Source organism: Fringilla coelebs (assembly GCF_963513975.1).
Source record: "Fringilla coelebs genome assembly, chromosome: 9".
Lineage (NCBI taxonomy): Eukaryota > Metazoa > Chordata > Aves > Passeriformes > Fringillidae > Fringilla > Fringilla coelebs.
The window spans coordinates 24,655,162-24,678,413 of NC_140067.1; the positions used below are offsets into that span (position 1 = coordinate 24,655,162).

General features: G+C 44.2%; 1 protein-coding gene across 1 annotated transcript in view; it reads left to right on the top strand.

Annotated features, from left to right (window-relative positions):
• The window catches only part of HMCN1 (hemicentin 1), a gene marked incomplete at its 5' end in the record, with an annotated part of 161,843 nt that overhangs the window by 107,215 nt on the left and 31,376 nt on the right, over positions 1 to 23,252 (top strand). The window contains 24 exons of the mRNA XM_084211302.1: positions 1,142 to 1,228; positions 1,637 to 1,828; positions 2,564 to 2,737; positions 3,656 to 3,769; positions 5,130 to 5,275; positions 6,868 to 7,018; positions 7,694 to 7,897; positions 9,475 to 9,588; positions 10,388 to 10,575; positions 11,003 to 11,099; positions 13,918 to 14,079; positions 14,259 to 14,372; positions 14,486 to 14,688; positions 14,907 to 14,988; positions 15,102 to 15,233; positions 15,455 to 15,604; positions 16,612 to 16,771; positions 17,335 to 17,459; positions 18,858 to 19,041; positions 19,215 to 19,312; positions 20,189 to 20,473; positions 21,112 to 21,302; positions 21,963 to 22,044; positions 22,498 to 22,634. Coding sequence (XP_084067428.1) covers positions 1,142 to 1,228; positions 1,637 to 1,828; positions 2,564 to 2,737; positions 3,656 to 3,769; positions 5,130 to 5,275; positions 6,868 to 7,018; positions 7,694 to 7,897; positions 9,475 to 9,588; positions 10,388 to 10,575; positions 11,003 to 11,099; positions 13,918 to 14,079; positions 14,259 to 14,372; positions 14,486 to 14,688; positions 14,907 to 14,988; positions 15,102 to 15,233; positions 15,455 to 15,604; positions 16,612 to 16,771; positions 17,335 to 17,459; positions 18,858 to 19,041; positions 19,215 to 19,312; positions 20,189 to 20,473; positions 21,112 to 21,302; positions 21,963 to 22,044; positions 22,498 to 22,634 — 3,572 coding nt within the window. The remainder of the gene's footprint in view (positions 1 to 1,141; positions 1,229 to 1,636; positions 1,829 to 2,563; positions 2,738 to 3,655; positions 3,770 to 5,129; positions 5,276 to 6,867; positions 7,019 to 7,693; positions 7,898 to 9,474; positions 9,589 to 10,387; positions 10,576 to 11,002; positions 11,100 to 13,917; positions 14,080 to 14,258; positions 14,373 to 14,485; positions 14,689 to 14,906; positions 14,989 to 15,101; positions 15,234 to 15,454; positions 15,605 to 16,611; positions 16,772 to 17,334; positions 17,460 to 18,857; positions 19,042 to 19,214; positions 19,313 to 20,188; positions 20,474 to 21,111; positions 21,303 to 21,962; positions 22,045 to 22,497; positions 22,635 to 23,252) is intronic.

The window sequence follows — 23,252 nt, forward strand, 5'->3', positions numbered from 1 at the left end:
GTAATAAGCACAATATTTATATATTTGAAAAGGGTTTGGTGTGGCTTTGCCATGTTTTTGAAATTAAGATGTGTTGATGACTTACTGTATTATTTTGGAGTCAAAGCAATGAGTTGCTGTCTTTGTTTATGAATAGTAGAAAATTCTGGCCTAACTTAAGTCCTGAACTTTATGATTTTAAGTTTTGTTTTCCCTCATCTGTTCCCTTCACTCGGGTTTGAACCCTTCCTTAGTTATCAGAAATCTGGTGTAACATTCTTGTCTCTGTTAACAATGAATTCTGCATATTTCCATGATTTTTGCTTTTATAAAATGTTTGCTTCCAGCAACGAGTTAGATCACAAATAAGCTGTTAAATATATTAAATATATTAATATTAAATGTATTTTAATTCCTTTTTTCTTAGGTCTTCTGTCTAGACTGAAAGTTTGCATTTTGCACGATTATTAAAATATAAATGAGGCTACTTACTCTGACATTTTTGTTACAAAATTTCCTATATCTCCTGGAAATGGAGCTGATTTCTAATAACCATAGGTCCCCTTTTCAGCCTGTTACACTCCATGCCTACTTTGACTTGTAGTGCCAGTTTCTTTTGGCCTGATCTGCAAATGCCTCTACCTTGAATAAATAGTTGATCACAGCTTTTAACCAGCACAGCTGCTCCCTAGCATGCTCGTAATCTCCCCTCCACATCCAAAAGCACAGGTTGACCAGGATAATTTGGAAACATGTCAGCCACATCAGCCATACAGTAGGAGTTTCCTTGCCTTGGCTTGGCTGTCTGCAGGGGCTGGGATAGGTATTTTAGGGATTTTATCTTCTACTTCCCTAGAGAAATGTAATTTGTACTGCAGCAAGGTGCCTTTAGACCTATGTAGTGGTTCATTCCCCTCTGAAACTAGCTGTATTTGCAGAGAACACTGATCAGCCATGTCACAGCATCCACTTGTTGGGAATCTGTTGTATTGCTCTTGGTTTTTTATGGCAGTTACTGTGTAACCAAACACAAACAGTGGTGAGTTTGTTCTCCTAGTCCCATGTTACCAGGCTTATCCCTTCCCCCAGCATCATCAACCAGCCCGCTGTATTTCAGTGTTTGAAGGAAACCATGCTGATGTTGTGTCCTTGCCTGTTGCAGTGCCTCCAGGGATTGTGGGGGAAAATGCTCTGGAAGATGTGAAAGTGAAGGAGAAGCACGGAGTTACCCTGACATGTGAGGTGACAGGTAAAAGAGCAGGTTATGATTTCCCTTTGCTCATCAGAGCCATGGTCCTATCACTACTGGTGCTGCACTGCCTGTTTTCAACCAGATTTCAGTTAAGTGGGATTTTTAAATCTTGGATTTAACTGTGGTGCTTAAAGCAGGACTAAGCACTCCTTGTAAAGGTTGGATGAGATGAACTGAGAGGGATGTTGCTGTGATATTTCTTCTCCAAAGGCCTGTGGAATTTCAGAGGAGGCGTATATCACTTCAGGGGGTTCAGGGACTTCAGAATGCATTTTCCAAAACTCCCCTCCTTGAATATACATGAAAAGCACACCTGAAACTGTATTTTCCTGTTTCTCAGAAATCTTGGTATATCCTAGAGGTTATGCACCAACTCATGTTTGCCCTTTTCCCAACTCCATCAAGGGAACCCCGTGCCACAGGTCACATGGCTGAAGGATGGGCAGGCTCTGGCTGAGGCTGGAGATCCCAGGATCGTGTCCAGTGGGCAATCCCTGCAGATCTCCGAGGCACAGCTCCTGGACACAGGGCGCTACACCTGCATGGCATCCAACTCTGCTGGGGACAGGAGCAAAACCTACAGCCTCAACGTGCTTGGTGAGCAGCTGGGCTGCCTCTGACAGGGGAACAGGCAGCTCAGCAAGAGAGTCCTGTCAGAATTCTGTAGGGCTTTTTTTGGCAGCAGTGCACAGGTTGCCTGTCTGTGATTAGAATTTTACATCTTAGTAGTTGATAGGTGATAGTGGTTTTATAAACACCAGTGCTGTGCTTTAGACAACAGAGCTGGAACACAGGGAACCTTCACATGGTACCATCCCTATGGAATGGGCAGGACAGCACTTTGGCTTATTGTGATTCAAGCAAGGAGCATCTGAAGAGCATTTCAGATTGTGATCTCTTCAGAAAAGCTGAAACCTTCTGCACTTGTCATTTTTTTTTGGGTTTTTTTTTTTTTTTCCATGAGGGTTATTGCACAACAAAGTGCAAACAATGGTGAGTTTGTTTTCCACACCCTTGTTCCTAGCCTTATCCCTCCTTCCAGGATCATCAAGCAGCAGCTCTGCTCAAGGAGTGGTGGCTGGCTTCCTGGGGAGCTGTGCTTGACAAAGGCAAGGGTGGGAGTGAATTCCACTGGTTTTGGGATCACTGCTGATTTCAGGACAAAACATAAAACCAGCTGAGTGTTATCTAGGTCTGGGTTTTGGTGCTTCTTGTAGGACTGCCCCCCAGCTAGCTGAGGCTGCAGCCAGATTCCTGGACTGAACAGGGACCAGAAAAGGCTTTTCAGAGAGGGGCTTTCCTCCCTGTGGTTACTGATTTTGTTGTTCCCAGTGGCTCCAAGCATTGTGGGGGCAGACCGCCAAGGGAATGCAGAGGATATCACCGTTATCCTCAACAGCCCCACCTCACTGGTCTGTGAAGCTTATTCCTACCCCCCAGCCACCATCACCTGGCTGAAAGATGGGAATCCCTTAGAGTCCAGCAGAAACATCCGCATTCTGCCAGGTAAACTCTGTCCTTATTGAGAAATAACACCTGATCCTTTCATTGCATGTTTTTCTGTTACAGACTTCTTTAAAAAAATCAAAGAGTATATTTCTGTTAAGTGTAATGCACTGGCACAGGTTGCCCAGTGAAGCTGTGGCTGCCCCTGGATCCCTGGAAGTGTCCAAGGCCAGGCTGGATGGGGCTTGGAGCAAGCTGGGATAGTGGAAGGTGCCCCTGCCCATGAATGGGCTTTAAGTTCCTTCTGGCACAAACCATTCTGGGATTCTTTGTACTTCTCTAGCATTTCCCATTCCAATATTTTTAAGTACTTCACATTAACTGATTGTTTATTTGTGTTTTATTACGTATTTATTGTTTTGTACTGTCAAGCGAAATGATGGGAAATTCATGTGAGTTAATGATGAATAAAAATGACTTGTAACTAAGTGTGGAAATTAGATGGAAAGAGATATAAACTAATAAAGAGAATGAGGTGGGATTGTTCTAGGTGATTAGTAGTTTGCCATTTTTAGTTAGTAGAATAATTTCTCCCTAGTATCTGTGGAGGTGGAAAAGGGAACAAGCTTCAGAGGGAGCGCTGGAGTACTCTAGATGTACGAGCACCTTACCTTGTTAACTGCAAGTGTTCAGAGAAAGAATGAGTGTTGGCTAAATATCTTCAAGAAATTCCCTGCACAAATTTCTCGATGAAATTTCTTAACAAATTTCCCAAGAATGCATAAGCAACTGGAGTGATCCATGTGCTGCCGTGAATCATGCACTCATTTGTTACACATGGTAGTAAGCAGTCAGATTTTCTGCTTTTCAAAGGGCAAATTTTGGACCAAAGGGTTGGAAATATGCTGAAGGAAGTATTTAAAAAACTGGGAGGCAGGAGTGTGATGTGAGTACTATTAAAGGTTGTGTCTTTGGCAGGTGGGCGGACCCTGCAGATCCTGAATGCCCAGCAGGACAGCGCTGGAAGATACACCTGCATAGCCACAAACGAGGCTGGGGAGACACTGAGGCACTATGAAGTGAAAGTCTACAGTATGACAATGCTTTCAGTTTTTGAAATTTCTTCTAGTTTTGCATTCTTCCATTTTCCCCATGGCAGTGTTATCTGTCCTGATGAATTCAAGAGTTCCTATTAATGGCTTTGCTGAGCAAACATCTGTATTAGCTCTGGCATTGCTGGAGGAAAGACACCAGAAAAGTTGATTGTTGCATCCTTTACAATACTAGAGTTGTGCTAAAAGCCCTTATGTCACTGAGGGAAGGACATTTAAGAAACACTAAACTCCAGTTTCCTCTGGAATCCTTCTTTTGGAGCTGATTTTCAGGTCAGATGAGTGCAGCACAATGGGAGATGTGAGCAGAGAATCTCCTGAGCACAGAAACCATTTAAAAAAAACAGGAGAGGGCCTCTAACATCTAATGGGACAATTTATTGAGGAAGGCAAAACAGAAGGATACTGTTTTGATACCCGTCGATAAGATCCCATAAGCACAAAAGTTTTCCTGTTCAAGTCTTTCTGTCAGCACGTTTTCTTTTGAGAATCTCTACCTACTCAATTTTAATGCTTAAACTCTTCATTATGGGCTCAATCAAGTATGATTTTAACCTTTTTTTAAAATTTCCCAGTCTGATTTGGAATTGGTTTGCTCCCTTACAGTACCCATACTGTTATTTGTTTGCAGCAAGTCCTTAATAAGGCCTCCTCTGGATTTGAAATAATGAGAAGGTGACAAATGAGTTCATTACTAATGCATGGCTATGTGGGAACATATTGCCCTCCACCCCCAAATGCCATTGCAACTGTCAGTTATTAGGATACTGTGAGTATTAGGGGAAAATTTAAAAATTCCTAGTGGAAAAGTAGAAAATTCTCTGAAAGCATTTTACATAATTTCAAAAATATTATGAGACCAAGCTGGGGGCAGCAGAAGAATTTTGAAACATTCTGTTTTCCGTCTGATTCAGAAAGAAACAGGATTTTGCAACACTGGGATTTCAGTGGAAATACTGAGTTTTGACCAGCTACGCTGAGTGTGGACTTGTGATCAAACATATGTTTCTGGGAATATTAGTTTCCATTAAAATGCTCTTTATTGACCACAATACCCTGAACTTGATAGAATTGAAGCCAGGCACGTAATAATGAAGTGCTGTAGTTAGGTAGGTAGGGGCTGTAGTCAGGTTTGCATATTTAAAAGTGTTGAATACAATTTTGTGTATTTTTGTACTATATATATATATGTAGTAATTTGGCATCTGGCTGTGGGCAAGAGGCAGTTTATTGGGGGAATGCTTTTTTTCCAGGAGGTTATCACCTTAGTTCATGTTGAAATGCTGCAGCAGCCAGTAAGCCATGACAGTCTGTACCCCTCTGCCTTTGTCTGTGTGCAGTTCCACCCACCATTGCCAAAGGGGATGTCTCAGGGACAGGGCTGTCCCCCAAGGAGGTGAAGATCAAAGTGAACCACAGCCTGACCTTGGAGTGTGAAGCTCATGCCATTCCTGCTGCTGCTATCAGCTGGTACAAGGATGGACAGGCCAGTCACAAACTCGATTCCTTCCTCTAAGGGGATGTGGGACAGGGACAGCTGTATGTTCCCTGTCCCTGGAAATAGCATCCATACAGAGAGCAGGAGTCACTCCCTGCTGCTGGCAGAAGCACTGCCCAGCAGTTTGGAGTGTTTGCTGGCACCCAGACCTCTGCAAATCAACATCCTGGCTTTTGCTGGGTGCCTGGCAGTGCCTGAGACACCGGGGCTGAAGTTTCCAGGCCTGGCACTGGCCTGTGCTGGGAGAGGGAGTGCCCTTCTTGGCATGAGCATCCCATGGTGTGACCACAGGGCCGTGGCTGTTGTGTAAAGCCCCCAAAGGCCCTGTTATTTACAGATGGTTCTCTCAAGTGCTGCCCTTGCAGAAGTTGCAGAGCCTCCCCCATGGTCCTGGCAGAGCTCACAAAGCCACAAGAGCATCTGGCTGCTTCGGGGGGGGAATGGGGGTGAGGCACAAGTCCTGCCACACACAGCGCTCCATGAATCTGTCTGGGGAGCTGGGAAGGGCAGGGCCATGGGGACACACTGAAATACAGCACAGGGGATAAATTAAAAAGGAACTGTGCTGCTCTTCTGTAAGAAAGGAGAATATACTCTTTTGCTTGAGCTGTTCTTTGGTAGGGCACTCATTGTAGAACAGCTCTTCCTGGATTTAAGGAGCACATGAGAATAACGCAGATGATCACCCACTGGCTGTTTCAGGTGTGCCCTGCTGTTCTGGGATCCCTGGGAGTCCTGGCTGTATTGCCAAAGAAAAACTCAATTTGGGGAGTTAAGAGGTCCTCAAAAGCAGTGACTGTGCACACCTGACTGCCACTGGCACAGGAGCTGCTGCTCCCTAGGCTGCCCTGGGTGAAAGGTTCTCACTCCTGTCCGTGGACAGAATGAATTCTCCCCTGCAGGACTGGAGTTCAGTGCTGACTCCCTGATCATGGAAGCATAGACTCATGGCATGGTTTGGATTGGAAGGGACCTCAAAGCCCATCCAGTTCTGTCCCTGCCATGGGCAGAGACACCTCCCACTAGACCAGGCTGCTGACATAGATGAGCACATCTAATGTATTCTGGACAGACAGGCTGTGTCACTGCAGCCTCTGCTGTCAGGTGTGGGCCACATTTGGGCACAGGAATATCTAATCCTGTGTCTCTCTGTGCTGCTGCTTTGTCCATTCTGTTTTCAAACCGTGTCCTTGCTGGCAGCAAGTCTGGAGGATGGGTTAGATCCATTTGTTCATCTCACAAAAAGCTGGGAATTTTCCAGGTATTGGAAGCTTGGCCAGTGAGTTCAGGGATTGCAGCCTGATTGGATCCAATGCCCTAAGAGCGCTGGCCTGATGGGGATGGCATTGCTCCTCTCAGCAGCATCCTGGGGCTAGGAGTGATGGAAAATCATATCCTTGAGGAGACCAGCCACCATGATCAGAAGGATGAAGATGCAGAGTTTCTGACAACCATGAAAAGAAAATTGTCTCCAGAAGCTTGGAGCTTGATTGAGTTTACTCATTATCACTGCCATAAATCTGGCTATTTCTGGTGTATTCTTTGCTGAGTATTAATTTTCATTTGACTTGACATTGCAGCCACTGCAGACAGATGAGCATGTCCTGATCCAGGGCAGTGGCCACACCCTGCACATCAAGGAGGCCCAGGTGTCAGACACGGGGCGCTATACTTGTCTGGCCTCCAACATTGCTGGGGAGGATGAGCTGGAATTTGATGTAAATATACAAGGTAAAAGGGTAATAAAATTCTCCTGCTTTTTTAGTGTTCTGGGATGTTGGAATTAATAATTTTAGGTCCTTTACCCTTGCGTGGTGAAACCAAATGCTTTTGTGTTTTCAGGGATATTTTGCCAGTTGCTGACACGTAGTATTTGATTATTCTTTTTTATGTTGTGTTTGTGAAGTCAGTGCAAGGACATAGGAACTCTGATCTTCCTCTAAATGCCATTAAAGTTTTTAATTTGTTTTGAACTAAGACATACTTCACTTTTCTGTTTCAAGTAGTATTTAGAGGCCCCAGACATAAGCATCCGATTGGCCTACTGTGTAAATACAAGGAAACAATCATGAATAATTTCTGAAAATTTAAACAAAATGAGAGCTTGAGTGAAACCAGATACCACATTGTTTAAGTATTTTTGTTGATGAATACCCTCTGTGTTTGTTACCAGGTCATCTTACACTGTTATTTATTGCTCTTCAAAAATACTCAGTAAATTGCTCAATTGATCATTCTAGAAGAACTAGAATTTTCCTGAGTAACTTAATGTGGGGGGAGGGGTTTATTTAATACACTTAGTTTTTATTCCTGCCATTGAACATTACAATACCTTCTTATTTCTTGACTTTAAAATGAGCTACTTCTGCTGCAAAATGCTGACATTATTCCTCTTCTTTGTTGTAGTTCCTCCTAGCTTCCAGAAGTCTTACAGGGAATGGGAAGCTGGGAACATGGTGGATGCAGAAAGAGGTGGAGAAAGTAAAGATGTAATTGTCAACAACCCCCTCTCACTGTACTGTGAGACCAACGCTGTTCCTCCCCCTGTGCTCACGTGGTTTAAGGATGGGCATCCCCTGAGCTCCAGTGACAGAGTGCTCATCCTGCCAGGTGGGTGTTCAGCTGGCACTCTCTAGCCCTGCACTGAGGTGATCAGGGGGATGGAGCCCCTCTCCTGTGAGGAAAGGCTGGGGGAGTTGGGATTGTTCAGCCTGGAGAGGAGAAGCTTCAGGCTGACCTCATTGTGTCCTCCAGTGCCTGAAGGGGCTGACAGGAAAGATGGAGACAGGCTGTTTACAAAGGATGGAAGGACAGGACAAGGGGGTATGGACTCAAAAGAGAGTGGGTTTGGATTGGATATTGGGTAGCAATTCTTGGCTATGAGGGTGGAGAGGCCCTGGCACAGGGTGCCCATAGAAGCTGTGGCTGCCCCTGGATCCCTGGCAGTGTCCGAGGCCAGGCTGGACATGGTTTGGAGCAACCTGAGACAGTGGAAGGTCTCCCTTTCCTTGACAGGGGGTTGCATTGGATGATCTCTAAGGTCTCTTCCAACCCAAACAGTTCTATGATTCTGTGATTAAGAAATGGTCTTAGTGCTGGTATTTGTGTAGTGATGAGACACTTCTCTCCTTCAGAACGCTTCTTTAATGTTCCTTTCAGACTTCATTAGCTGGAAGTGTTTCTCTCCAGTCCTTGGCCTTAAGTTATTTTCTTTAATTTAAGAAGTAGTCCCTAAAATGGTGTGAATGTCACCATTGAACTCTCACAGTGAATCATGGAATTGCAGAACAATTTGGTTGGAAGAAATCTTAAACCCATCTCATTCCACCCTCTGCCATGGGCAGGGACACCTTCCACTAGCCCAGGTTGCTCCAAGCCCCATCCAACCTGGTCTTGGACACTTCAGTGTGTCGTAAGATGAAATGCAGCAATGATACCTTCTCTCTGATGTGTTCCTGGTTTATTTCCTTATAAAATTTGCTTTGAGAAAAAGATAATTGGAGTGGAAAAGCCTCTTAACCAAGGGGTGAGGCATGGAAAGCATGTTTGCAGCAGAAAAATGGCCATAATTCCCTGCTTAAGCTTGTGGGGCAGGAAAGGAGCTGCCTACAGTCATGAGTGTTGCTATGCAGGGATGGTTTGGGATGGAGTGTTTAAAGAAGGGCGGTGGTAAAAGGGGAACACCTGCTTGTCCATTTTGTTCATCTCTTGAGAGAGCAATGACAAATACTCCCAAAGTGTATTCCTAAGATCTCCTCTCCTTCTGAAGGTATGTATATGCTTTTATGAAGAATAGAATGAAAAGTACCTCCAAGCCTCAGAAGTGAATCTGTTCGATTTGGAACAGAATATTCTGTGCTTATATTTCTTTTTGCCTATTAGTTCTGTGCCATCTTACTGGGAAATATTTCTATTTTTGATGGAAGAGTAACATCTGGCTACATATTGCTGCAGCATGATCTTCCTTTATGTTGAATTAATTGCTCCTTTTTAACATTTCAGTATGAGCATGGCTGCACTCCAGCTATCCGCCTGTAGAAAAAGTAGCCAGGAAATAAAAACCTTTAGCTACTTATAATTCAGACCAAATGCTGACCATTCATAAATTTGCTTGCTCAGGTCTCTGGTGGGATGTGGTGTGGAGATGATGGAGAGTGCTTGATGCTGCCTTGGCCTTTTGTTTGCAGGAGGCCGGGTGCTGCAGATCGCGCGGGCCCGTGCGGCGGACGCCGGCAGATACGCGTGTGTGGCGGTCAACGAGGCGGGGCAGGACTCCATCCACTACGACGTCCGAGTGCTCTGTGAGCTCCCCTTCTCCTCTGAGTGCCAAAAAAAGGGTTCTGTGCAAAATAGCCAACCATTACAGTCCAGGAGTCCCTAGTGTTTTTAATGTTTATTTGTAAGTGACGATGTTAATGTGTTTAGGGTGCTGGAGCTGTACAGATTTGTGTGAACAGTGTGTTTTTAGTTCCATGTGTGAAGGGCATTGTTACAGGAACTCAGTTGTGTTACAGCTCTCATCATTCACCAGAAATTGAAAAGCATAGGTAAAAATCCAGGTCTTTGTCTTGGTATCTCTTGTTCTCTCTTCAGTTTCCCATTGAGAATTGTGACCAAGACTTTTCTCTCTTTCTTTATTTTGGCCATCATTTTCTACAATTCCTGCAGAACTCCCAAAGCCTGAAGGGAACTGAGGATTTAGATTAATGAATGCCTGCACAACCATTTGGATGGCCTGTTGTGTCAGTGCTTTAGCCTTGGGAAACACTTCTTTGCTTTTATGGTGGTGTTATACCATTGAAAATACAGATTTATTGTTACAATGGACTCCTGCCTTGGAAATAATCTTTTATTTTGATGGCAAAGAACACAGTGGAATAATTGGAAGATGGGTTTTCCCCTCTCCTTCTCTCTGTGTGCTGTGAATAAGTGTAGTTCTACTGCAGTCCTTGGAGTTTAGCTGAGTTGTTCCAGCTGAACTACTCATGGGAGAGCTTTCTCTTTCACTGGAGGTTTCACTCTTTCCTCCTGCAAACCCAGTCTAATCTCACAACCACCTGAGAGGTGCTGAGTGAATGTTTTCACTTTTGCTCCCTGCAGCTCCCCCATCCATCCGAGGGGCTGACGGGGACCTGCCCGAGGAGGTGACTGTGCTGGTGAGCAAGGAGGCAGCCATGGAGTGCATTCCCAGCGGGAGCCCTTCCCCAAGGATCACCTGGCAGAAGGATGGCCAGCTCCTGGCAGAGGATGACAAACACACATTTGTGTCCAATGGAAGGAGGTTACAGGTAGTGTCATCTTTTTCATAGTGGAAAAACTGGGTTTTGGCAACATAAAACTGTCTGGTTTTGCTGAGTAGGAAGTATTTTCTTTCTCCTACAAGGTGCTGCAAATAGCACCCTAGGAGTTTTTGTCCTTTGTTCCTGTCCCTCACCTGCTGCTTCTCACTCCCATGTAATTCCTCAGATCCAACTATTTGTGGGATCATGCTATGAATCACATCAGTTGAAATCACTTACTTATAAATATTATTGACTTTTTTTTGAGCAAATAGTGAAAATAGTGTATTCTCAAGAACTTCCTTCCTATTGATGAACAAAATTGAATAAAACTATGAAAGCAGAGAGCTGGGCTTTATCCTCTCCACTTGCTTCTTTGGCAGTGAATTGTCTATATATTAGCTCCAAAGCCATATTTTGTCTTTTTTTGCCTTAGATTTTGAATTCCCAAATAACAGATACTGGCAGGTATGTCTGCATTGCAGAAAACGTAGCTGGAAGTGCCAAGAAATATTTTAACCTCAATGTTCACGGTAAGTACTGTAATCTTCTGTCAACTTCTGTCTTCTGTCAAATGCTGGTTCAGCTTGGGTGTGTTATTTTTAGCAGACTGCTCAAGCCCCCTCAGCTTCATTCATGTGAGCCCTGCTGGGTGTGATGGAGATTCTGACAGACCAGAACTCAAATATCAGTTTAAAGTCCCTTGACAATATATGGCTTTTGATACCACGTGGCTTTAGTTCCCCATACGTGTTCCAGAAAGGTAGGAATTGTCATTGAGGGAGCCTTGTGAGGTGGCTGTGTTCCCCCAGTTGGTGTTGCTGAGCCCTGGTATCATGAATTATAAGTAGGTTGGATTATAGCCTGTTTTGATGTATTCAGAAAATGAATTTTTTCAAAGAAATTAGTGATAGAAAGCATCAAACAAAGGTACATAGCTTGTAAATGCTTGGTTTTTAGAAATATGCCCTTTGAGGTTCCTTTCTGTTCTCTATGTTTGGTTTTCTTGTGGAGTTACAATAGGGTTAAAGTAAATGTTGGCTTTAGGTATCAGAAGTCTAAGACAAATACAGTCAAGACATTATTCATGAAGCAGTCTCCACTACCTCCCCTTCTCTTTCCTGATAACTTCAGAAGATCAAGACATCTCTAATTAATATTTCAGAGAAAACCCAGACTTCCCCTTCTATTTCTGCCCACTTTCAGCTTTCCATCTTGAAAAGAAGTATCATTCCCACTAGTTCTTCTGCACCATTCCATGTTTCAACCTGACAAGGAATACTGGCAGCTACATTTTTTTCTTCTTTATCTCGAAGAAAACAAGGGCCCACCTAAAGACAGTACCAGCATCCTAGGAAAGTGAGGAGTCAGCTTACTGCACCCAGAATAACTGCATTTTTTTCCTTTGTCACACATGCAGCAAATTTACCTGCTACATGGCACAGATTTACATCACTTTTTGCTGCTCAGTAGTACACTTGGCCAAAAATAGTGTTGTCGTGGGAAGAATTTGCCCTAGAGTTGTTCTCTGTGAAATTATTTTCTGGTCAGACAGTGGAGTCTGCCCAGATTTCTTGAAGTGTGAGTTTTGCATTTAAATCAAAATATTTCACTTTTCCTGACATTTGTGTTTAAATTTAAACTTCTGTCTTAAAAACATCTGGTTTTAGTGACTATGGCTAAATACTATTCTCTTAAAATAAATATTTGCATGAAGTTTCAATTCTAACTCAACAGTATTACCAACTTAGGTCTATTTTTCTTAATGCAGTTTAATTTGAAAAATTAGAATGTAGCTGCTCAGGAAAAGACCACACAGGGTGAAGTGCTAAGGAAAATGCATTATCAGTAAGCAGCAGGATCTGTGTTTTGTCAATGTCACAAAAAAAGTCTATTTCCCAGCATTTTTATGTTTTTCTCATATAACTGCTCTCATAAATTTAAATAAAATATTTAAGATGATCTAATACTAAAAATGATCTGAGTAATAAAACTAACACCTTTTAAAACATAGGAAATAAGCACCCAGATTTAAAATAGTAGGGAAATAATAGGTAGTTTTCATGCTGAGTGCTGTGCTGTATTTGAGCCCCTTACCCTGTCTTTATGCATATACAGATATATTTGCATATGCAGATTACCTGTGGTACATTTGTGGGTGCTTTGTGCTGCAGAAATTGAAATCAACTACTGACACAATTTAAGCAAGTTTCATTAAAGACAGCTGAGATTTGGCCCCGTACATTAAATTACCCACTGCCAGTAATCACATCTGTGGAAGATGAACTGTAAAAGTAAATAAATATAAATAACTATCAAATGCCGTCAGATCAGAATCCTCCACTTGCTCTAGTGAACCACTTTATCCTCTTTATCAGGGAAATATTCTTCAGTTATTCCAAGCTGAAAAATACAGACTGAATTCCTCATTTACATGGACTGCTCTTGTTTGTGCAGTGCCCAGAGGAGCCATAAAATTGCCTTAATGACTGGTTTGTGTCATTCAAGTGGCAGCAAACAGCTGGAGCATTTCAGGGGAAGATGGGCCAAAATACTTCAGCATTTCTGTCTTTGAAGGGGAGGATTCCATGTGTTCTTTGGAATGATTTTTCCACCCAATAAAGCCAAGAACATGCTTTTGCCTTCCTCTTAAGTGTTTTATATATCCCCACTGCAAAAACATGGCAACTAGAGCTTGGGGGTTAATAAAAGGAAGAGATTTACAATTCTTTCATTCTAAATAGTTCTTGTAGAAAGGTTACATGTCAAACTATTCTTGATTTAAAAATTCTGGGACTTGTAAGCTTAAGGAATGCACCCCTTGGAGCAGTGCTGCATGCCAGGATTTTCCAGTGCTTAGCTCACTGCTAAGCAACAGGTTTGTCTGGTTGACAGAACCACTCTGAACTGTGTTGGGAGGAATAAGTCTGTAGGTGGAAAATGGACTGTTCCAGAGAGAACAGGAGCAGCAAGGAATCAGGAGGAAGTGATAGTCATCCTACATATCCTGACAATGGGAATTTGCTCTCACACAGCAATTGTCCATGAGCATCATCAGGATCTTGTGTAGGTTCACTAGCCCTCCCAAGCCTCCAGCACAGAAGGACTGCAAATGGAATAATTGACATTGTTGTGAAGTACAGGAGCCGGAAATAGCATTAGATGGTTTCAGTCTCATTTGCAGATGCTTCCAAAAAGCAATGGATCCATTCATAGGATGTGAAAGATTTTTGCAGCCTGGCCCTTTGGCAAAATGCAGCAATTCAGCTTTCATATAGTAAATCGTGATCTTGTGGGAAATCCTTTGCTGATGCAGTGATAGATGCTATTAATGTATTTCTCTATCCACAGTTCCTCCAAGTGTTGTTGGGACTAACCCTGAGAATCTGACCGTGGTGGTGAATAATTTCATCTCTCTGACTTGTGAGGTCACAGGCTTTCCACCTCCTGATCTCATCTGGCTCAAGAATGGAAAGCCTATCAGTTCAAATTCCAACACTTTTATTGTGCCTGGTGAGGAATCTCAGCCTTTGGGCTCAGCTTCTGTCTGATTTGTCCTGACAGGGCCCATGGCCACTCTTTATGGGGCACAGTGCCTGTGCTCAGCCTGTTGCACCTGCAATTCTTAACCAGCCTTTGGGATTGACACAGTCAGCACAGAGCAAACCTCCAGCCTTCTCTCCTCACTCCAGGTGCTCGGACGCTGCAGATTCCCCGAGCCAAGCTGTCAGATGGTGGAGAGTACACTTGTACTGCCAGAAACCAAGCTGGGGAAAGTCAGAAGAAGAGCTTCCTAACTGTCCTTGGTCTGTGTTTTACTGTTTTCTGAAATAGTATTTGTTGCTTGGGAAGTGTGGGGAGGTTTATCTGCTTTATGGGGTTGTTTCAATGCAGAACTGACTCTGGGCTCCTTCCCCAGTGCCCCCGAGCATCAAGGCGCAGGGGGGAGCGTCGGTGACAGTGCTGAACGTGCGGGTGGGCACCCCGGTGACCCTGGACTGCGAGTCCAACGCCATCCCAGCCCCAGTCATCACCTGGTACAAGAACAGCCGCCTCATCCCTGACTCTGCTGCCCTGGAGGTCCTGGCAGACGGGCAGACCCTGCGCATTAAGGCTGCAGAGGTGAGCCAGGCTGGGGGGAGGCTGCGTCTGCCACTGCTCTGCCTCTGCCAAGCAATTATTTCAGTCTTCTGTGGTGTGTTTTACTTGCTGTACATGGAGATGTTTTTCCTGGAGGCTTTTCATCCTGTGAGATGCACTTTGAGTTGGCAGAGGTACTAAACTGTAGCATTAAAATAAGAATCCATAATGATTTCTTTTAAAACTTGTTCTTATTTCAGGTTTCTGACACAGGACAGTATGTGTGTAAAGCCATAAATATTGCAGGACGAGATGATAAAAATTTCCATCTCAATGTTTATGGTAAGCACCCTCTGCATCATCTACAATAGTTATTGTAATAACATAAATTTAGCAGATTAGGCACTTCAAAATCAGTTTACATAACATTCTTCCTGCTTCCATTCCATTCACAGTGCCTCCAAGTATAGAGGGCCCTGAGCAAGAGCTGGTCAGTGAATCCATTAGTAATCCTGTCACCTTTGTATGTGATGCTACTGGAATTCCTCCACCCACATTAGTGTGGCTTAAGAATGGAAAACCAATAGGTAACATTGTCTCATGATTTTCTCTCCTCTTCTTCCTCTCTTTGAGGTACCACTTTGCTGTTTGCTGTCTGGTTTGTGTTTCTTCTTTATTTGTCTCTAGACACTCTTATGAGAACTGATTGGAATCTTTGTTTTGAAACTTTGATGGAACAATTTCTCCCAAAAGAGATGTTTGCTCCCTGCAGCCTGGTTTGGAATGATGACTTGTTTATGTATTTCAGAAAACTTGGATTCTCTTGAAATTCATATTTTATCTGGTGGAAGCAAGCTTCAGATTGCTCGCTCTCAGCTCCTGGACAGTGGCACCTACACGTGTATTGCCTCCAATCCAGAGGGGAAAGCTCAGAAAACATATGTGCTTTCCATCCAAGGTAAGGAATGGGGAGGATGCTGGGTAAATGTGACACTGTCTGCGCTGGGGACACTGAGATCACATAACCATGTAGAAAAGTGGAGAATTTGGACTGTTACTTTTGTAACCAGAGGGGGAGAGTGGTTGGAGTCCAAAATTTGCATGGAAAAGAATATCCCTAAGCCTTGACTGTGGAACTTGAACAGAGTTGTGCAGCTTGTGTGTGTCTGCTGCTGGTCACATCTTTCCTCCTGCTGGGCATTGGAGCTGCCTTGGTTGGTTGTGGAGCAGCACAACACGGAGATGGATTCAGGAGCAGCGGTACCTGTTTGTGCCATGGCAGGGGTTAGCAAAGACCTACTGCCAGAATTTCCTTGGGAATACTTCCCCCACCCCCACCTCAAATGACAAACCCTTATTTGTTATGGAATTGTCTCCTGCCTCCTGTGAATCACCCTTAGTCTGTGACTGTTGTGTTTTCCTCTGTTCCTAATGACTCATCCCCGCTAATTGCACTAGTGTACCCCTGCCTGCCAGTTTTTCCCCAAGTTTAGGAATGGAGTGTCAAGCTGGTGGTTTGATCAAATGTGTCTAAAATTGCTTGAAATGCTCAGAACTTATTAGTGGGACTGACAGTCTTGACTTCATGGATAGCAGGATTTTCATCCTCGTTCCTTGGGAATGCAGGCTGGAAATGACTTTGATTAGGATGGAATTAGGGTGGCTGTTCACAGGGCTATGATGGTATTGGTCACAGAATCCCAGACTGCTTTGGGCTAGAAGGGACCTTAAAGCCCGCCCAGTGCCACCCTCTGCCATGGGCAGGGACACCTTCCACTATCCAAGCCCCATCCAGCCTGGCCTTGGACACTTCCAGGGGTCCAGGGGCAGCCACAGCTGCTGAGAACCTGCCCTGGGTGCTGTACTAAGTGCTGGCGCTCGTGAGCTACTGCAGTGGGGCTGTTTCTAGTTCAGGTTACATTTCTTGCTGCTGAATCCCCTCATCCTTCCATGGTGCATTTCCAGTTCCTCCCAGCATTGCTGGCTCTGAGATGCCGAGCGAGGTCAGTGTCCTTCTGGGAGAGAGTGTCCAGCTGCTCTGCAATGCCACTGGAGTGCCCACCCCGGATGTGGAGTGGCTCAAGGATGGAAAAACAGTTGCCAGCGATGATTTACAGAGGATAAGGCAAGAAAAACTAGCAGACACTGCATTCTCTTCTATAATTTTAAGGGTCCTAAGGGGGGAATGTGAGGAGAGCCTGAACTGGATCTTAGCCAGGTTAAGAACATCATCTCCCTCCTTAGCTTCTATAAATCAAGTATAATTTGTTAGTCCTTTGATTTTTTAAAATTTCATTTTCTTAACAGAGATAAGGTTATGATATTTATGTCTTTCTCAGTTAATAAATTCCATAAATGTTTATCAGCTTCATGAAAGTTTATTAAGGTCATTTAGTTCTTTTGGAGGGGAAAGATGTGAGGCATGGAAATATTTTACTTAATGCTTATCATTATGGGTCCTTCAAAAGCTTGGCTGGAGTTGAATCTTAAAACCAAGTTAAACAGGACATCTCTAGGAAGAACTTCTTAGCCTGTTTCTAACAAAAATATTTTGCAAAACACAATGCTTCTCTCATCAAGCTCCCAGGAGGATAGAGATACTTAGTGAAGTGTCCAGACCAGACTGTTTATTTGCTAGGTTAGAGGAACACTGAACAAACTCACTGTGCTTTTTGATGGTCCTTGTAGAGTGACTCCAGATGGTAGCACATTAAACATCTCCAGAGCTCTCACCTCAGACACGGGAAAATACACTTGTGTGGCTACTAACCCTGCAGGAGAGGAGGACAGGATTTTCAACCTGAATGTGTATGGTGAGTTCTGCCAGATGTGAAACCCAAGTCTGCTCCATAATCCCATCCTTGGGAATGCTCCCAAGGGAGAGCCCAAAGAGGAATGCCTGTCTGCAGTGGAATCCTACATGCACATGTTTCCAATTGCCTGTGCTGTAGATATTACACAGGATGCTCTGTCAATGACAGAAGGGTTGAAATTGCTGGTAAATGTGTTTTAGGATAAACAGGAATAAATTCTTGGGTGGACTTCATAATAGAAGGATTCTGTTTATGGTGATTTTTTTATTTCTTGTGGGGAAGATTGTTTGGGCTGATTTCCTGTGACCCTGCTGTTTTGTTGTATTATCTCCCCTAATTCCAGTCAAAGCACATCAGCTATGAGCAGAGCGGTATGAAGGGAGCTGATAGTTAAAGGTCCTGAGAGTTTAAAAATGAGGGAGTGTTGGAGGAAATTCCACAGTTTGACATCCAGTGGCTAGTGAGTGTAATCCTTTAGCAGCCTAGAGAGTGGATATTTTAAGTTGTGGGAAATGTGGTAATTAAGTACAGTGGAGGGAGGAGAGGAGAGTTCTGCCCAGGCAGGGTTTCACTGCAGGGTAGGTGTCTGTCCCACTTACACAGACTCACAGTCACTGGGAACACAGGCATGAGCAGAGCAGTAAGAGAGGACCTTTGGGGTCATAAAAAACAGTGCTGAATGACCACAGCACATCTTTTTGGCACAGAAAGGCTCTGCACAACAGCAGGGAGTTTGTGCTCAGTTTGCATTGGCTGAAGTTCAAGCAATAACCAATTTAAAAGTCTTATTGGTGTCAGTGTCACAGTGAGTGATGGGATCCTAACTGAGCCAGTGCCTGGAGCTGCACCTGGCTGGGCTTCTTGATGTAGTGAAGGCCGTGGCTTTCAAACTAACCTGTAACCCCAAAGAGTCTCAAAGCAGCAGTTTGTGTCCTCATCCAGAATACTTACTTAGGCATGAAATAAGCAGATTTCATCTCCATGAAATAAGCAGATGCATCCAGACATCAATAAATTAACTCTCCTCCTCTGTGATTTCACTGTATTTAAGATTTAGTGAAAGCCATGAGTTTGAGTGGTCCCTTCTGGCCCTGGGTTCAGCCCATCCCTTACTGCACTGCCCTTCTCTCCCCAGGAACTTCAGGCCCTAAGCTCTGTCTTGCTTGCTGCAGTCTGGCAAATCAAAGAGAAGTCTACTGTCATTGTACAGTGCCTCTGATTTGAATATATAAGTGGATGATTTTTAGTGCTCAATATTATTGTCTGAGGATTTACTCTACCAAAAATGGGATCCTCTTACTAAATTGCCAGTGGGGCATTAGGGGCAGGATTTCCTGCAGGGTGAAATGGTTTCAAGAGCCTGTTTTAATACATTCCTTTCCATTATCCAACATGCAGTAGCTCCAACGATAGCCAATAGTAAAGATGAAGCAGAGGAACTCACTGCCCTTTTGGACACCTCGCTAAATATTGAATGTGCTGCTGCTGGGACCCCCCCACCACAGCTCCACTGGCTGAAGAATGGCCTTCCTCTGTCTGTCTCCTCCCAGATTAAGCTCCTCTCAGCTGGGCAGATCCTCAGGTTGGTTTTCTTTTCTTTTAACTGGCTGACTTCCTGTTCTTTTTTTGCGGTATCAGCATAATTCTGTTATATTTTTGGAAGCAAGAGTAAAATTTGATCCAAACTATGCCATAATAAATGTAATGTGTTCCATGTAGTCCATTTACAGCTTGCTTTAATTGCTTTTTCCTTAGACTTAGCCGAGTGCAGATATCTGATACTGGAGTGTACACTTGTGTAGCATCTAACAGGGCTGGAGTGCACAACAAACATTACAACCTGCAAGTTTTGGGTGAGTGTCTCTGAAATGTTTTATGCAAAGAATCTTATTTCTTGACTTCTTAAACCTACTTTTTAGTCTTCTTTCTCACCAACACCTTATTAAAGACAGCCACAAATACATCTTAGAGATGATGACTGGGGAAATACTAACTTTTCAAAGTGTTGAGTTTTTTTTTTTAAATGAGAAGTTTTTTTACCCCAGAAAATTCCTTACTTGAATTGTCAACCATAACCATAAAATCACAGAGTGGTTTGGGTTGGAAGGGACCTTAGAGCTCATCTAGTTCCAGCTCCCATAATGTGTCACAGGTTTTAGAAAGAATATTATTCAATTTGTAAGCAAAGTTTAGCACAGCTATGTAAGTGGGGAAGTGCAGAAGGGCAGCTGTTCCAGCTGTTCTGTGCCCAGAATACTCCTGTGCTGCATGTGACAGAGCTCTGTCCCTATGTCCCTGTGCTGTGTGTGACAGAGCTCTGTCCCCGTGTCCCCATCCCATGTGTGACTGAGCTCTGTCCCTGCAGTGCCTCTCTCCTGTGTGTGACTGAGCTCTGTCCCCCCGTCCCATGTGTGACTGAGCTCTGTCCCCATGTCCCTGTCCCTTGTATAACTGAGCTCTGTCCCCTAGTCCCATGTGTGACTGAGCTCTGTCCCCGTGTCCCTGTCCCTTGTATAACTGAGCTCTGTCCCCTGGTCCCATGTGTGACTGAGCTCTGTCCTTTTTCCCTGTCCCGTGTGTGACTGAGCTCTGTCCCCTGGTCCCGTGTGTGACTGAGCTCTGTCCCACATCCCTGTCCCGTGTGTGACTGAGCTCTGTCCCACATCCCTGTCCCATGTGTGACTGAGCTCTGTCCCTGTCCCATGTGTGACTGAGCTCTGTCCCCGCAGTGCCGCCCAGCCTGGACAACGCGGGAGGCACGGAGGAGGTGCTGGTGCTGCGGGGTGACACGGCCGCCCTGGGCTGTGTGAGCGATGGCTCCCCTGTCCCCAGCGTGTCGTGGCTCAAGGACGGCCTGTCCCTGGCCCTGCCCCTCGGGGCCCGCCTGAGCTCAGGCAGGCACGGGATGGTGCTGCAGGTGCTGGGGGCAGAGCCTGCGGACACGGGCAGATACACCTGTGTGGCCTCCAACGCCGCTGGGCACAGCAGCAAGCACTTTGTCCTGAAGGTGCTGGGTGAGTGCTTACCTGGCAGCATGACACTTTAAACACCTCCAGGGATAAGGAGTATTTCCATAGGCTCGCAGAATCCCTGAGTGGTTTGGGTTGGGAAGAACCTTAAAGCCCATCCAGTTCCACCTCCTGCCATGAGCAGGGGCACCTTCCACCATCCCAGGTTGCTCCAAGCCCCATCCAGCCTGGTCATCTCAATAATGATAAATGAGAGGAATAAGGAAATGAAAGATAACTAAAGATGTGTGAATGTGCAATACACTATGTATTTCCCAAGTACTGAAATGTGCTATAATTAATATAATTATATGCTAAAAATTAGTAACTTTGCTTAGTGGAAATTCAGCTTGATAGGAAGATGTGCAGCTGAAAGCACAGCAGTTAAAAGGCTGATACATATAATTGCTGAAATTATACAATGTTTTATCTGTGTTTTTTAAAACATTTTCTAACTTATAATTCTAAATCACAAAATTTGAAAATTAATAGGCAGAGTCAGCTAGAAATTGAGTTCCTCAGAGTTTACGATACAGTCAGAAATAATTTAATGTAGACTGATCTGCAGACTCTACCCACAAGATCAGTCAGTTTTTACAGGTGTTTTCAGTCCATAAAAAACTGGAATGTTTTTCCTTCCACAGAGCCACCTCATATTAATGGTTCAGATGAACCAGAAGAGCTCTCTGTCATTGTTAACAACCCACTTGAGCTTCTCTGCATCTCCTCTGGCATCCCAGTGCCCAAAATCTCATGGATGAAGGATGGGCGCCCACTGCTGCAGACTGACAATATTCACATGCTAAGAGAAGCCCTCCGAATAACCAGTGCTCAGGTAGAGTGTTTGTTTCAAAATAGGCTCAGTTCTGCAATCCCTAAAATCGTTCCTGCCTTAGGACCATCCCCAGAGGTGTCCGAAAAACCCCTAAAATTCACCCACCTCCATTTGTGGTTAGAGAAAGGTACAGGTCAAACCACCTATAGAAACCTGCATCAATAAACTGAGGCTGGGCCCAGCTGTGGATGCCCAGGTGAAGTTCCCCAGACAAAAGTGGGATAGGACTTAGGATTGATTGGTGCTTGTTTTGATTGCAAAAAAAAAAAAACTTCTGGGCTGTACAAGGAGGAGTTTATAGGAAGGGGAAACCATAAAGGTGTTAGTGACTGTGTGCACAAAAGGATTTCCTCAGTACCCAAACCTAAACTTTCCTTATGTGGATCAGTATAGCCAGTTCCATCTTTTGTGCTGGACACATTGTCCAGAGAGATTTTAGGGAGTTCTGCAACTCCTGAGCCATCTCAGAATAACCCCATCAAAGTGAAATGAAGTAATATTCAACAACTTCATTACTTTCTTTCCAAGCATTCTGTGTCTCCTATGCTTGTGTTGAAATGCTGCCTCTGTTGTATGTTGTTACTGTGTTTGTATTTCTTGGTTTTGCTGAATTTTTTCCATAATCTGGAGTTTCTGCTGTAACTGTTCCTGTGTTTCCAGGTGGAGGACACAGGAAGATACACATGTTTAGCATCTAGCCCAGCAGGAGATGATGACAAGGAGTATTTAGTACGAGTGCATGGTAAGTTTAATCTGGGGGAAAAAAAATGTCCTCAAACTGTAAACTGTAAAGTTACATGTCAGCATCTCATTTAACAAACACATATTCCTAAAGATTAAATATTCTGTGATATGATCATAATAGTGTTTCTCATTAAAGATGGTTATTCTGAATGTGATACACAATAAGAAGGGAAGTTCCACCTGATTTCTGTTACAATTTCAAGTGTTATTTTGAATATCCAGGAAGCTCACAGATGTCAGTATTTGGTTGGATCAAGTTTGCTGTGCTCACTCTATAGAGATGTGAAATATACTGTTATATTTAACACAGGTATTGAGAGGACGAACTAATTAATGATACCATAGCTTTGCATTTATTTTAAACTTGAGAAAAACTGGAATTTTTCAATCACTAGTTTTCTTGACAGTTCATATTTGTGGTGCTGATTTTGTTCTCTGGTTTTTGTTCCAGTCCCCCCCAACATCGCTGGTACCGGAGGGCCCCAGGAGCTGGCGGTGCTGCAGAACAGCCAGGCTATTCTGGAATGCAGGTCGGATGCTGTGCCCCCTCCCACCATCTCCTGGCTGAAGAATGGAGAGCTGCTGGAGGTACTGAGCTGCCAGCCTCGGTGCTGGCCTTCTGCTCGCTGCAGTTGTCACAGCAGTGCTCCAGGTCTCCTGCTCTGCTCACTCGCCCCTCAGCCCGAGTTACATACCCCCAACTCAGAGCAGTTGGGCAGCCCAGTGCCTCTGCAGTCAGCCCCAATGAGCCCCCAGAGCCAGTGGGTGGAGTGGCCATCCCGCTGTTACTTGTTCTTTTTTCCTTTAGGGGGATCCCTTGCTCCTCCTGGATCCTCTGAGCAATGCTAGAAGCCTTCGGTAAACTCCTGAATGGCTTCCCAGGAAAGGTAGCTGAGACAAGACTGCACTCTATGTTTCCTTTGGCTATATTATGCATCCTCCTACTCTAGTAGCACTTAGAAAGGAATTCAAAGTTCTTCAAAAGAAAATGGGTTGCTAATCACCAGGTTTTGTACCAAGTGCATCTTTCCCACTCAGAATTCCATAGTGCCGTGGCAAGGCAGAGAGTCTTTTCTGGTTGAGAGACAATTAGCAAGATGAGGATGGTTTATAAAGAAAGACTTTTTTTCCTTCCCATCCTTGGGACCACTCACAGGTCCTTTTTAACTGAAAATTAAAGTTCAGTTATTAAATGAACTTAATTAA